At 54.7% G+C, this 14,610-nt stretch overlaps 1 protein-coding gene across 1 annotated transcript; it reads right to left on the minus strand.

The window, feature by feature from the left end:
• Positions 1-10,313: 10,313 nt before the first annotated feature.
• LOC138117766 (G2/M phase-specific E3 ubiquitin-protein ligase-like) lies at positions 10,314-14,200 on the minus strand. Its single transcript, XM_069028322.1, has 10 exons — positions 14,158-14,200; positions 13,749-13,840; positions 13,563-13,664; positions 13,159-13,283; positions 12,920-13,082; positions 12,723-12,833; positions 12,403-12,512; positions 12,133-12,251; positions 11,157-11,978; positions 10,314-10,579 (listed from the first exon to the last, which is right to left on the minus strand). Exons 1-10 carry the CDS (start codon positions 14,198-14,200, stop codon positions 10,314-10,316), a joined length of 1,953 nt encoding a protein of 650 aa, XP_068884423.1.
• Between the last annotated feature and the right edge of the window lie 410 nt (positions 14,201-14,610).

Genomic DNA, 14,610 nt, shown 5'->3' on the forward strand with positions numbered 1-14,610 from the left:
TTCTTGTGCTCAACTTCTCTCTCTTCATATTCAACTTCACATCAAAGGGGCTGCTGGGAGTTTTGACTCTGTGCAGCACAAACGGTTTGTCCAAGATGACTTTCACTGCTCAGAGGTGTGCAACGTCCGTTTCCCATTTCCTGAGTGCTGCTCTTAATATGCCCACAGCATCCAACTACGACAACCAAGGAGAGAACCAATACAAATGGAACTTGCATTTCTCGGTCCTTTCCAATTTCTGATGGCTCAGGCTCATCATCACTCTCAGAACTGCTGTCTTGGAAACGTGGATCCTCTTGCCACGTGACTTTTACCGGTTTTATTGGTCCCAGTATGTAAGGCTCTGCAATATAACAGCACCAAAAAAGAAAAAAAAGCCAAAACCAGGTTATTCCTCTACTTGCCAGGAAAAGTCCTTCCTTTCAAGTGAAATACTTACACTGGAGAAGGCAGATTTAGGAAGGACAGAATCTTCTCCCCTCAGATTTTCTGAGCTAAATCTCTGCTCCAGTATTTTCCCCTTTGTTCTAGGCATCTCCCACGTATTCCTAAACCTTGATCGCTGCATTCAGAAGACACTAACTACCTTCTGAATTCAGCAGAAGTGTGGGGGGCTTGTTGCTTTGTGCTGTTGCACACAAAGCACCTTGGGTTTTTTAATCTTTTGGGTAACTTTGCACAGTTTCTTTTCTTTCCTACAAGACTGTGACTTGATTTAATATTGTTTCATCTTCATTTCATAAGGCCTCATTTTATCTGAGGTTAGGACATGCCAATGATGATGTGTCATTCAGCTTCCATTCTCTAAAGGTCCAAGAATAGAATTCAGTAACTAATAAAATATTCTTGAATCTTGGGGTCAGCTCCAGGATTTTGCTCTTCACTCTACATTAACACACATTTTCTTTGCAATCTGGTTGGGTTCTATGAAACTTGCCAGGACTGGTGTGTCACCTTTTTCCCTGTTTGAGAAATTTAGGGGATGACAACAAGCTTTTTCACCACTCTGCAAAGACCCCACTGCCTTCTCTCTCAAAGCCCGCCTTTCAGAACTCTGAGATGCAAGCACGAGTTACCTCTCCTTAATCTACCGCAAGCCTGGCAAGTAGAAATGAAGATCAGAATGCTTCTGCCTAATTACTGGCTTCTGCCGCTGAAAATCCCCTGGATCCAGACCCTCTTTACACCGTATTGCTCTGCAGTGCCTGCCTTAAGCTCTTCCTAGGAATGGCACCGTTAGAAGGGTTCTGCTGTTACCTTCTTTCATGCCCGACTCCTGTGTGTCTCCGAAGAAGGAAAAGTGAAAGCACTCAACTCCTGAGCTACGTCGTTCGCAGGCAAAGGTCCCAGATGGTCAGCTGGGACAGAGTCCTGCGCATCCTCTTTGTCCCAAGGGTATGTCCTCAGTGTTTTCTGGTTTGTTCTTTGAAGGTCCAAACAAGTCTTTTAAATCAGCAGCAATGTCGTAATAGATTTCTTCAGACACTTGAGGCAGTGTCTCACTCTCTTCTTTCTTCTTCCTTTTGGCTTTCCTGAAATCAGATTGTTCAAGGATAGCAACACAGCACATGTCCTTTCCAAAGACAGCTTCCCTAAGAGCCACCTTGCTCTTCTGTCTCCCTAAACGTATCCAAGCCCATTAAGGAGTGGTTCACTATCAAGGGGAAGCAGTGGGGAAACATCTGAGGTTTGAGTCTAAAGGCAGGAGCAAGTGTCCTTTTTAATTAGCCACCCCCTTAAGTGACTTTTCACTTAATAGGTGGTAACATAGAAATCAGGTATTTAGCACAGATTCCTGCCAATAGCAATGTCAAGAGTTAATACACTTTTCTCAGAGACCTGCAAATCTCAAGGTCCCTGTATTGAGCTTCCTCACCTTCACTTACGGCAGAGAGCAGACGGACTAGAAAGAAAAGATGACACTACATGCTGCTTTTCGAGGCCTGAGTTGAGGCCCGACGTCGCTGGCGGGAGCGGTTGCTCCTGGTGGATGTCTCCGACAATGTCACCCTACGCCTGGGCGTCTCAGCCCTTGGTGCTGTCCTGCGGCTGCTGTCACGGCGACTCCTCGACCGCACCGGTGGATTTGAGGCCCGACGTCGCTGGCGGGTGCGGCTGCGTCTGGGGGATGTCTCCGATGGTGTCCTTCTGTGCCTGGGCCTCTCAGCCCTTGGTGCTGTGCTCTGGCTCCTGTCACGGTGACTCCTCGACCGGGCAGGTGGATTTGAGGCCCGACGTCGCTGGCGGGAGCGGTTGCTCCTGGTGGATGTCCCTGATGCTGTCTCCCTTGGCCTGGGCGTCTCAGCCCTTGGTGCTGTCCTGCGGCTCCTGTCACGGCGACTCCTCGACCGCACCGGTGGATTTGAGGCCCGACGTCGCTGGCGGGTGCGGCTGCGTCTGGGGGATGTCTCCGATGGTGTCCTTCTGTGCCTGGGCCTCTCAGCCCTTGGTGCTGTGCTCTGGCTCCTGTCACGGCGACTCCTCGACCGCACCGGTGGATTTGAGGCCCGACGTCGCTGGCGGGTGCGGCTGCGTCTGGGGGATGTCTCCGATGGTGTCCTTCTGTGCCTGGGCCTCTCAGCCCTTGGTGCTGTGCTCTGGCTCCTGTCACGGCAACTCCTCGATCGGACAGGTGGATTTGAGGCCCAGCTTTGCCGGCGAGAGCGATTTCGCCTGCGGTCAGACCCAGAGCTTCTGGAATGGCTGGTGTCTGATGACCTTGATGTCACCTCACTCTCCATGCAGGGGCTGCTGCTCTCCAGCGAGGAAGATTGCAGCAGCTGCCCCATTGGTGCATGTTGGACGCTGCTGCGTTTGCTGGTCTCTGGAGATGGAGACAGGGGAGGCACACCCGATGGTGCCAGGATGCCAGAGTTGGGGCTGATGGCCTCGGATTGTGCAGAGCCATGGGAAGGCTCCAATCCATGGGAAGGTTCCAATCCTGACTGTCCAGCCAGGCTGGGGACATTGAGCTCCAGTTCATCCCTGGGGGCATAGAGCTCCGGCTCATCCCTGGGGGCTGTAAGGGGAAGAAGGAATGAGAGGGGCCCAGCAGGCCTGGGCCAGGCCAGGCCAGTGCGGTGCCCCCAGCCCTCCAGGAGCGGACAGGCTCTGCCAAGCCCAGCCTTGGCACTGACCCCAGCCCAGGGCCACGCAGCTGCGTTGCCTCATACCTGTGCCCAGATCAGCACAGCTGTCGCACTCCCAGCTGGGTGTGTCGTTTCTGAGGCCAGAGCAGCGCCTGTGGGTGCCCTCAGCAGCACAGGAGGAGCACAGGAGCAGTTCCCAGGGCCTGGGAAAACAAATGGTTTCATGGCACTGAGGACAAAGCGTCCACAGCTCGGGATTGTCCGGCTGAGCTCTTCTTCTGGCTCCTTCTGCTTCGAGCCCTTGCCAAGACACAGGTTCCCTGCAGAGCCCTGGGGTGCAGCTGCCCAACTTACCCCTCTTCCTCTGCCTCCTCCCTGCCTCCTGGATAAAGGCACTTCCTGGCATTGCACTGGCTGTGCCTGTCTCCTAATTCTGCAAAGGCATCGTTGTCCTCCCATGTTGGCTCTCTGATGAGGAAAGGAGAAGCCGATGAGCTCGTGCTGCTCCACCATCCTGGAGGTACAGGCTGTCCCTGCTCTTCCTCCAGTGCTTTTCCAAGTCTTGCGTGAAGCTGAAGCCCAAACTCACGGGACAGGGCAGGGCCAGGACTGCGGGGGCAGGCCCTGGCACAGCAGCTGCCCCCTCCTGTGTTGTGAGCCAGGCAGAAGGACACCGACCTGAAGGGGATTCGGATCCCCATGATGAACATTTGGACAAGAAACTCATCATCGTCTCTGCAGAGGGGGCACTGGAAGTACAATGCACCAGCGCGCAAGGCCTGTCCCTGCAGGGCAAACAGCAGCAGTGTGAGCAAGGCCCTGGTGCTGCTGAGCACCTGCTGTGCCCCGGGGCTGCGGGAATGGCTCCTACCTGGATGCAGTCCCTGTGGAACCAGGCCCTTTTGCACGCTGGGCACACCAGTGTTGTGTAGCTCTTTCTCTCCTCCACAGGCTCCATGCAGATGGGGCATTCGGTGCCCGGCTCCGGAATCACCGTCACATCCTGTTCTGGGGAGTGCTCAGGGCAGTAGGACCTGGGGGAAAAGGGATGGGCAAAGTGAGACGTGCTGGGTCCTTCTGCAGGGGTGGCCAGAACGGGAGAGGACGTACCTGTATGGGGTTATGTAGTTAGTCACACAGTGACCCTCCTTGGCACAGGGCAGGTGGAACCATCTGTCGCAGTCTTCGTGACAGCACATGATGGTGGCCCCAGTCTCCCCACAGACGCAGCAGTGCTGGAAAGAGCCAAGCAGCCCCATCAGAGGCAGCCTCGGGCCTCCCCAGGCAGCCCCACGGCTCCGGGCAGGGCGCAGGACTGTGGCCGCTGCTGGGTCTCAGCCCACAGACCCGCCTGGAGGAAGAGGCTCCTGTGCCAGAGCCTCTGTGGAGCTGCTGGGAGCCAGACTTTTGTCCCACAGCTGGTGGGAAGGGCCGGCCTTTCTTTTGTGGGGTCTGGGCTAAGCCCTGGCAAACCTCGCCTGGCACAAGCCTCCCTGCTCTTGTCAGGCTCTCACCTGCTGAGCCGCCCGGCTGACTGCAAGTTGGATATCGCGAGGGCGAAACCCCTTGAGTCCAATCCGATCACTGTCTTGTTGAAAAATGAGGCTGGCGAAATTCTGTGGCAAAGGCAGGGAGCTGATGAGGAGAGAGTGGCAGGGGCTGCCCACTGCAGTGCTGGAGAGAGGCTCAGCGCAGCTCACCAGGCAGAAGACGTGGGCACAGAGCCCGTGCTTCTCCCATTTGTCGCCGCAGATGTCCGGGTCAGCCTCTGCGCGGCGGCACAGCAGGCATGCTGCAGGGGACAGAGCCAATGGCACCGGGCACCTCTGCGGGGCTCTTAGCCCGCAGCATCGGCCCCAAGGGCTGCTCTGGCCCTGCCTGCCTGGCTGATGGGCAGGCCTGGAGGCCTTGGGGAGCAGGGGACAGCGCGGGCACGGGTGTCCCCACAGCTGCCCCCTGGCCCGGCTGGGCCCCCCTTGGGGAGGAAGGAGGCTCCCAGCCCCAGCATGGCTGGGCAGCTCCTGCCTCCCCCTGCCTCCGCTCCGGGCCCCACGCTGGCTGCCCCGACAGCCCCTGTGCCAGCCTGCGGGAGGGCTGCTTTGCCCTCACCTGGCTCTCTGGCATCAGGGGCCTCCTGCTTCCCTTCTGCCATGGCTCTTGTCAGCAGTGAGTCCCTGTGCAGAAACACCGCGGTCTTCTCCAGGGGCTCGTCCTCTCCTTTTGTGGGAGAAAGAAGAGTGTGGGGAGTTTGTAGAACAGGCCCAGAGCCACGAGGGCACTACTCCCTGGTGAGCCCTGCGTGAGCCCTGCTCCAGTCCGCCTTCTCCTCCCGTCACAGCGTCGAGGAACACTGCTGTCTCCCGTGGATGTTCCTCTGCTGCGTCTGGGAAGGAAGAGGCAGGTGAGCCTGCAGCACAGGCCCAGAGCCCCGAGGTGTGGGGCCCCTCTGGCCCCTGGGCAGCCCTGTCCCTGTCCTACCTTCCCCTCCCGTTGTCAGGTCGCACTGACACACGCTGGCCTGAGCTCAGCGTTCCCTCTTGTGGCCTTGGTCGCACGGGTCACAATGGCCACTCTGACATCAGCAACGTGCACCCAAAATGGGGGCAGCGATGGCCTCAGTCCCACGCCACCCATTTGAGGCTGCCCCCTTGGGAACCGAGGTTCTGAGATGGGTCCGAGCCTTTGGTCAGAGCCCAACCAGGGCAGGGGCTCCTGCAGCAAGTGCAGGGTCAGATGCCAGGCCCTGGGGCAGCCATCGAGGGTGGCACTGTTGGCAGAAAGGGGCTGTTCAGGCAGTGCCACTCCAGGGCTCCTGCCCCTGGCAGTCGGCTGCCCAGAGAGCTTGTGGGCTCTCTTGCACTGGACAGATTCAAAAGCTGCCCCAGGTGGAGCGACGTTTTCCCTGACACCTGTCTGGAGAAATCCCAGAGGAACCTGATTTGATGCTCTTGCTGATCAGTGTTGGGAACAGGAGATAAAACTGGAGACCACCACACGTGGCTCCCAACCTCAATTATCCTGTCACCCTATGAACTAACAACTTTGACATTTAGTATTAAATGGAAAAGTTAGTGTTAAGCTCCTGAGAAACGTCAGCTTTTACACTGACTCTGATGGAAACCCAGAGAATTCAGTGGGAGTTTTCTGCGTGCAGCTGACTGGAGAGCTTGAACCAGTCCTCGACTCAGAAGTCAAATGCAGGAGGATGCTTTTCCCACATGAAAGGCACTTTTGCCAGTTTGGTCCATGCCTTCCTACTAGCAAATAAATAAATTGAAAAAAACAGCTAGAAGAGAAACACAAACCGTTCTTTTGGCCTTTTCTCATTCATGTCTTTGCAGGCATGCTCCTGGAAAATCCAGATCAATGGCTTCTAGAACAATCAGCGGGACCCCTGGAAAGCAAGGGGTGACGAGCAGGGACACCCTGCACCTGCCTGATGCCGGGGCAGGGGGAGTTCATCAATTTTCCTGTCTCCATGGGAGAGGCACCTTGGGAGGACAAGGATGCCTTCACTGAACTAGGAGGGAGGCACAGCTGGTGCAATGCCAGGGAGTGCCTTTATCCAGGAGGCAGGGAGGAGGCAGAGGAAGAGGGCTAAGTTGGGAAGTGGCACCCCGGGGTCTGTAGTGAACCCGTGTCTCGGCAAGGGCTGGAAGCAGAAGGAACCAGAAGAGCTCAGCCGGACAATGCCGAGCTCTGGACACTTTGTCCTCGGCGCCATGAACCTCCTTGTTCCCCAGGCCCTGGGAGCTGCTCCTGTGCTGCCCCTGCAAGTTATGTATAGACACAGAGCTACCTGCTCTTTCCCAACCCTGTGCAGCACTGGACAGGAGGACACAGTAAAATGTTGTCTTCGTTACATGATCTAATTATCAAAAGTCCGGCCAAGAAGCAACTGACATTGAAGCCCTACACACAGAAAACCCCAACCCCTGGTACAAACCTTGAATTGACACAGGACATGTATACCTGTTCAGAAACACAGGCTGACAGTGTTGGCCAATAGTTTTTCCTATTAGATCTTGGAAAGGATTTCCAAAGTAACATTGTTTGGCAACTTCTTCAAGGAAGAAACATGACACACTTCTCATCAGTAAAAGAAGCTTTATTGGTTTGCTTTCACTTTTCTTTTGGCGTCCTTATGCTTCTTCCGGCATTCCTGAAAATAGTGAAAATCCAACGTATTATTATTAGAAGTTTCTGAATCCACTATTAGGAGAAGTCTCTAAATTCACTCTTTCTCTTGAACACTTTCTTTATGTACAGTTAAGTCGCTGGTCCTGTCCTGTAACGTGCAGAGATTTAGTGGTTTACCTGAGTGACGTCACAACCTGATGTTATACACACCAGTATACTAAACCACTTTTGTTCTCTGGTAATTACAAAGTTTCAGGCTCTTGTTGAGGTCCTGAATTAATTTCTCATGCAGATTCATAGCCCTGTTCCCTCCTCATGCTCAGCTTTCAGCCACAGTTACCAGGGAACGGACGTTTCACACTCACCTCAAGCAATAATCTACGTCTGTCTTCCCAATCCTCTTTTTCTTCACTGAGCTCTACAGATCTACAAAATAACTTTGGGCCTTCTGCACAAAACAAAGAACCAATTATAAGGGTTAAACACTTCTGCTGCTGCTGCTGCTTGGATCACTCATGAGCAACACAGCAATAAAGTCAGCAGCCCTATTCTTCGCATCCTTCCTATTCTCTTCCCCCCACCACCACACGTGGGCTCCAACAGAAATGTTCTGTGTTACAGCCTCGTGTACTACGAAGAATGAAAGGCAGCAGCAGTTCTCCTGAACATGCTGAAATCTAGATTGCAGTGAAATAGCAGCTGCTCCAGTAAAAGCTCAACACCAGGATCCCACATCTCCCCCCAAAACTGATGGCTGCTGATGACTGCGATCCCCATTTTAACGCGCGCTGTAAATCAGGCAGACTGGAAGCACGCAGGATGGTAACTGTATGAACACATCAGTTATTGCATCAGAGTTACCTAGTAGGTCTCAAGAAAGAAGCCTGTCCTAGAACTGTGTTCTATCACATGTAACAAGCTATTGTTTTGGTGGCCTGTGGAATGTTTTAGGGCATTGTATGTTTTCTTTGGTTGTTGTTTCCTTTGTTTTTAAGTACAAAATTCACTGGATTCAGAAGAGAAAAACCAAGATTCATGAGGACAAAGAAGGGCATATGTGGCTGATAAGAATACTCAACATTCTTAATGATAGCAGCAGAAAGACAGGAAAAAAATAAAGATGATATACATGCCTGAAAGGGTCTGAAATGTCTAGGCAACTTGTCCAGTGACTATCTTTTTGGTAAGCTCCAAAAGTCCAGATACCCATTAGGCAATTATCTGAAAGACAAGAAAGCCAGACAGCTGCTCAGCCTTTATTTTGCCAGGACTTCCTCACGGGCTGCTACCACAACCTAGACCCCAAGTAAGGGTGGCAAATGTTGACTACAAACCATTCATAAGCGGGCAGCATTTTTTCCTCACTGAATTCCAGTAAGAGTTTAAAAAGAAAAAAATACAAAAGGGGTGAATAAGTTCAGTTGTACCTCTTAGGCGTTCATCATCTTTGGAGAAGAAGAAAACTCTAGCACTTTCCGTGTGGGGTAAAGAAAGAAACCTGGACAAGTACAAAGGGATTTTAGCATCCTAAAAGGCACTACCAAATTCCATGAACATGAGTTAAAGCTGCAGCGCTTCAGAGAAACGGTAAACATTGAAGAGCTTTACTCCACAGTAACCAAACAGAGCCTTCTATAAAAACCCCCACTTTTTAAAAGAAAACTGACTGTGTCTTTGGCTTTTGGCCAAACTCAGATTGGGTTTGGTCAACCCAAAACGACCCAGTTAATTTCTTGTGCTCAACTTCTCTCTCTTCATATTCAACTTCACATCAAAGGGGCTGCTGGGAGTTTTGACTCTGTGCAGCACAAACGGTTTGTCCAAGATGACTTTCACTGCTCAGAGGTGTGCAACGTCCGTTTCCCATTTCCTGAGTGCTGCTCTTAATATGCCCACAGCATCCAACTACGACAACCAAGGAGAGAACCAATACAAATGGAACTTGCATTTCTCGGTCCTTTCCAATTTCTGATGGCTCAGGCTCATCATCACTCTCAGAACTGCTGTCTTGGAAACGTGGATCCTCTTGCCACGTGACTTTTACCGGTTTTATTGGTCCCAGTATGTAAGGCTCTGCAATATAACAGCACCAAAAAAGAAAAAAAAGCCAAAACCAGGTTATTCCTCTACTTGCCAGGAAAAGTCCTTCCTTTCAAGTGAAATACTTACACTGGAGAAGGCAGATTTAGGAAGGACAGAATCTTCTCCCCTCAGATTTTCTGAGCTAAATCTCTGCTCCAGTATTTTCCCCTTTGTTCTAGGCATCTCCCACGTATTCCTAAACCTTGATCGCTGCATTCAGAAGACACTAACTACCTTCTGAATTCAGCAGAAGTGTGGGGGGCTTGTTGCTTTGTGCTGTTGCACACAAAGCACCTTGGGTTTTTTAATCTTTTGGGTAACTTTGCACAGTTTCTTTTCTTTCCTACAAGACTGTGACTTGATTTAATATTGTTTCATCTTCATTTCATAAGGCCTCATTTTATCTGAGGTTAGGACATGCCAATGATGATGTGTCATTCAGCTTCCATTCTCTAAAGGTCCAAGAATAGAATTCAGTAACTAATAAAATATTCTTGAATCTTGGGGTCAGCTCCAGGATTTTGCTCTTCACTCTACATTAACACACATTTTCTTTGCAATCTGGTTGGGTTCTATGAAACTTGCCAGGACTGGTGTGTCACCTTTTTCCCTGTTTGAGAAATTTAGGGGATGACAACAAGCTTTTTCACCACTCTGCAAAGACCCCACTGCCTTCTCTCTCAAAGCCCGCCTTTCAGAACTCTGAGATGCAAGCACGAGTTACCTCTCCTTAATCTACCGCAAGCCTGGCAAGTAGAAATGAAGATCAGAATGCTTCTGCCTAATTACTGGCTTCTGCCGCTGAAAATCCCCTGGATCCAGACCCTCTTTACACCGTATTGCTCTGCAGTGCCTGCCTTAAGCTCTTCCTAGGAATGGCACCGTTAGAAGGGTTCTGCTGTTACCTTCTTTCATGCCCAACTCCTGTGTGTCTCCGAAGAAGGAAAAGTGAAAGCACTCAACTCCTGAGCTACGTCGTTCGCAGGCAAAGGTCCCAGATGGTCAGCTGGGACAGAGTCCTGCGCATCCTCTTTGTCCCAAGGGTATGTCCTCAGTGTTTTCTGGTTTGTTCTTTGAAGGTCCAAACAAGTCTTTTAAATCAGCAGCAATGTCGTAATAGATTTCTTCAGACACTTGAGGCAGTGTCTCACTCTCTTCTTTCTTCTTCCTTTTGGCTTTCCTGAAATCAGATTGTTCAAGGATAGCAACACAGCACATGTCCTTTCCAAAGACAGCTTCCCTAAGAGCCACCTTGCTCTTCTGTCTCCCTAAACGTATCCAAGCCCATTAAGGAGTGGTTCACTATCAAGGGGAAGCAGTGGGGAAACATCTGAGGTTTGAGTCTAAAGGCAGGAGCAAGTGTCCTTTTTAATTAGCCACCCCCTTAAGTGACTTTTCACTTAATAGGTGGTAACATAGAAATCAGGTATTTAGCACAGATTCCTGCCAATAGCAATGTCAAGAGTTAATACACTTTTCTCAGAGACCTGCAAATCTCAAGGTCCCTGTATTGAGCTTCCTCACCTTCACTTACGGCAGAGAACAGACGGACTAGAAAGAAAAGATGACACTACATGCTGCTTTTCGAGGCCTGAGTTGAGGCCCGACGTCGCTGGCGGGAGCGGTTGCTCCTGGTGGATGTCTCCGACAATGTCACCCTACGCCTGGGCGTCTCAGCCCTTGGTGCTGTCCTGCGGCTGCTGTCACGGCGACTCCTCGACCGCACCGGTGGATTTGAGGCCCGACGTCGCTGGCGGGTGCGGCTGCGTCTGGGGGATGTCTCCGATGGTGTCCTTCTGTGCCTGGGCCTCTCAGCCCTTGGTGCTGTGCTCTGGCTCCTGTCACGGCGACTCCTCGACCGGGCAGGTGGATTTGAGGCCCGACGTCGCTGGCGGGAGCGGTTGCTCCTGGTGGATGTCCCTGATGCTGTCTCCCTTGGCCTGGGCGTCTCAGCCCTTGGTGCTGTCCTGCGGCTCCTGTCACGGCGACTCCTCGACCGCACCGGTGGATTTGAGGCCCGACGTCGCTGGCGGGTGCGGCTGCGTCTGGGGGATGTCTCCGATGGTGTCCTTCTGTGCCTGGGCCTCTCAGCCCTTGGTGCTGTGCTCTGGCTCCTGTCACGGCGACTCCTCGACCGCACCGGTGGATTTGAGGCCCGACGTCGCTGGCGGGTGCGGCTGCATCTGGGGGATGTCTCCGATGGTGTCCTTCTGTGCCTGGGCGTCTCAGCCCTTGGTGCTGTGCTCTGGCTCCTGTCACGGCAACTCCTCGATCGGACAGGTGGATTTGAGGCCCAGCTTTGCCGGCGAGAGCGATTTCGCCTGCGGTCAGACCCAGAGCTTCTGGAATGGCTGGTGTCTGATGACCTTGATGTCACCTCACTCTCCATGCAGGGGCTGCTGCTCTCCAGCGAGGAAGATTGCAGCAGCTGCCCCATTGGTGCATGTTGGACGCTGCTGCGTTTGCTGGTCTCTGGAGATGGAGACAGGGGAGGCACACCCGATGGTGCCAGGATGCCAGAGTTGGGGCTGATGGCCTCGGATTGTGCAGAGCCATGGGAAGGCTCCAATCCATGGGAAGGTTCCAATCCTGACTGTCCAGCCAGGCTGGGGACATTGAGCTCCAGTTCATCCCTGGGGGCATAGAGCTCCGGCTCATCCCTGGGGGCTGTAAGGGGAAGAAGGAATGAGAGGGGCCCAGCAGGCCTGGGCCAGGCCAGGCCAGTGCGGTGCCCCCAGCCCTCCAGGAGCGGACAGGCTCTGCCAAGCCCAGCCTTGGCACTGACCCCAGCCCAGGGCCACGCAGCTGCGTTGCCTCATACCTGTGCCCAGATCAGCACAGCTGTCGCACTCCCAGCTGGGTGTGTCGTTTCTGAGGCCAGAGCAGCGCCTGTGGGTGCCCTCAGCAGCACAGGAGGAGCACAGGAGCAGTTCCCAGGGCCTGGGAAAACAAATGGTTTCATGGCACTGAGGACAAAGCGTCCACAGCTCGGGATTGTCCGGCTGAGCTCTTCTTCTGGCTCCTTCTGCTTCGAGCCCTTGCCAAGACACAGGTTCCCTGCAGAGCCCTGGGGTGCAGCTGCCCAACTTACCCCTCTTCCTCTGCCTCCTCCCTGCCTCCTGGATAAAGGCACTTCCTGGCATTGCACTGGCTGTGCCTGTCTCCTAATTCTGCAAAGGCATCGTTGTCCTCCCATGTTGGCTCTCTGATGAGGAAAGGAGAAGCCGATGAGCTCGTGCTGCTCCACCATCCTGGAGGTACAGGCTGTCCCTGCTCTTCCTCCAGTGCTTTTCCAAGTCTTGCGTGAAGCTGAAGCCCAAACTCACGGGACAGGGCAGGGCCAGGACTGCGGGGGCAGGCCCTGGCACAGCAGCTGCCCCCTCCTGTGTTGTGAGCCAGGCAGAAGGACACCGACCTGAAGGGGATTCGGATCCCCATGATGAACATTTGGACAAGAAACTCATCATCGTCTCTGCAGAGGGGGCACTGGAAGTACAATGCACCAGCGCGCAAGGCCTGTCCCTGCAGGGCAAACAGCAGCAGTGTGAGCAAGGCCCTGGTGCTGCTGAGCACCCGCTGTGCCCCGGGGCTGCGGGAATGGCTCCTACCTGGATGCAGTCCCTGTGGAACCAGGCCCTTTTGCACGCTGGGCACACCAGTGTTGTGTAGCTCTTTCTCTCCTCCACAGGCTCCATGCAGATGGGGCATTCGGTGCCCGGCTCCGGAATCACCGTCGCATCCTGTTCTGGGGAGTGCTCAGGGCAGTAGGACCTGGGGGAAAAGGGATGGGCAAAGTGAGACGTGCTGGGTCCTTCTGCAGGGGTGGCCAGAACGGGAGAGGACGTACCTGTATGGGGTTATGTAGTTAGTCACACAGTGACCCTCCTTGGCACAGGGCAGGTGGAACCATCTGTCGCAGTCTTCGTGACAGCACATGATGGTGGCCCCAGTCTCCCCACAGACGCAGCAGTGCTGGAAAGAGCCAAGCAGCCCCATCAGAGGCAGCCTCGGGCCTCCCCAGGCAGCCCCACGGCTCCGGGCAGGGCGCAGGACTGTGGCCGCTGCTGGGTCTCAGCCCACAGACCCGCCTGGAGGAAGAGGCTCCTGTGCCAGAGCCTCTGTGGAGCTGCTGGGAGCCAGACTTTTGTCCCACAGCTGGTGGGAAGGGCCGGCCTTTCTTTTGTGGGGTCTGGGCTAAGCCCTGGCAAACCTCGCCTGGCACAAGCCTCCCTGCTCTTGTCAGGCTCTCACCTGCTGAGCCGCCCGGCTGACTGCAAGTTGGATATCGCGAGGGCGAAACCCCTTGAGTCCAATCCGATCACTGTCTTGTTGAAAAATGAGGCTGGCGAAATTCTGTGGCAAAGGCAGGGAGCTGATGAGGAGAGAGTGGCAGGGGCTGCCCACTGCAGTGCTGGAGAGAGGCTCAGCGCAGCTCACCAGGCAGAAGACGTGGGCACAGAGCCCGTGCTTCTCCCATTTGTCGCCGCAGATGTCCGGGTCAGCCTCTGCGCGGCGGCACAGCAGGCATGCTGCAGGGGACAGAGCCAATGGCACCGGGCACCTCTGCGGGGCTCTTAGCCCGCAGCATCGGCCCCAAGGGCTGCTCTGGCCCTGCCTGCCTGGCTGATGGGCAGGCCTGGAGGCCTTGGGGAGCAGGGGACAGCGCGGGCACGGGTGTCCCCACAGCTGCCCCCTGGCCCGGCTGGGCCCCCCTTGGGGAGGAAGGAGGCTCCCAGCCCCAGCATGGCTGGGCAGCTCCTGCCTCCCCCTGCCTCCGCTCCGGGCCCCACGCTGGCTGCCCCGACAGCCCCTGTGCCAGCCTGCGGGAGGGCTGCTTTGCCCTCACCTGGCTCTCTGGCATCAGGGGCCTCCTGCTTCCCTTCTGCCATGGCTCTTGTCAGCAGTGAGTCCCTGTGCAGAAACACCGCGGTCTTCTCCAGGGGCTCGTCCTCTCCTTTTGTGGGAGAAAGAAGAGTGTGGGGAGTTTGTAGAACAGGCCCAGAGCCACGAGGGCACTACTCCCTGGTGAGCCCTGCGTGAGCCCTGCTCCAGTCCGCCTTCTCCTCCCGTCACAGCGTCGAGGAACACTGCTGTCTCCCGTGGATGTTCCTCTGCTGCGTCTGGGAAGGAAGAGGCAGGTGAGCCTGCAGCACAGGCCCAGAGCCCCGAGGTGTGGGGCCCCTCTGGCCCCTGGGCAGCCCTGTCCCTGTCCTACCTTCCCCTCCCGTTGTCAGGTCGCACTGACACACGCTGGCCTGAGCTCAGCGTTCCCTCTTGTGGCCTTGGTCGCACGGGTCAC

The sequence above is a fragment of the Aphelocoma coerulescens genome, chromosome 12 (genome assembly GCF_041296385.1).
Source record: "Aphelocoma coerulescens isolate FSJ_1873_10779 chromosome 12, UR_Acoe_1.0, whole genome shotgun sequence".
Lineage (NCBI taxonomy): Eukaryota > Metazoa > Chordata > Aves > Passeriformes > Corvidae > Aphelocoma > Aphelocoma coerulescens.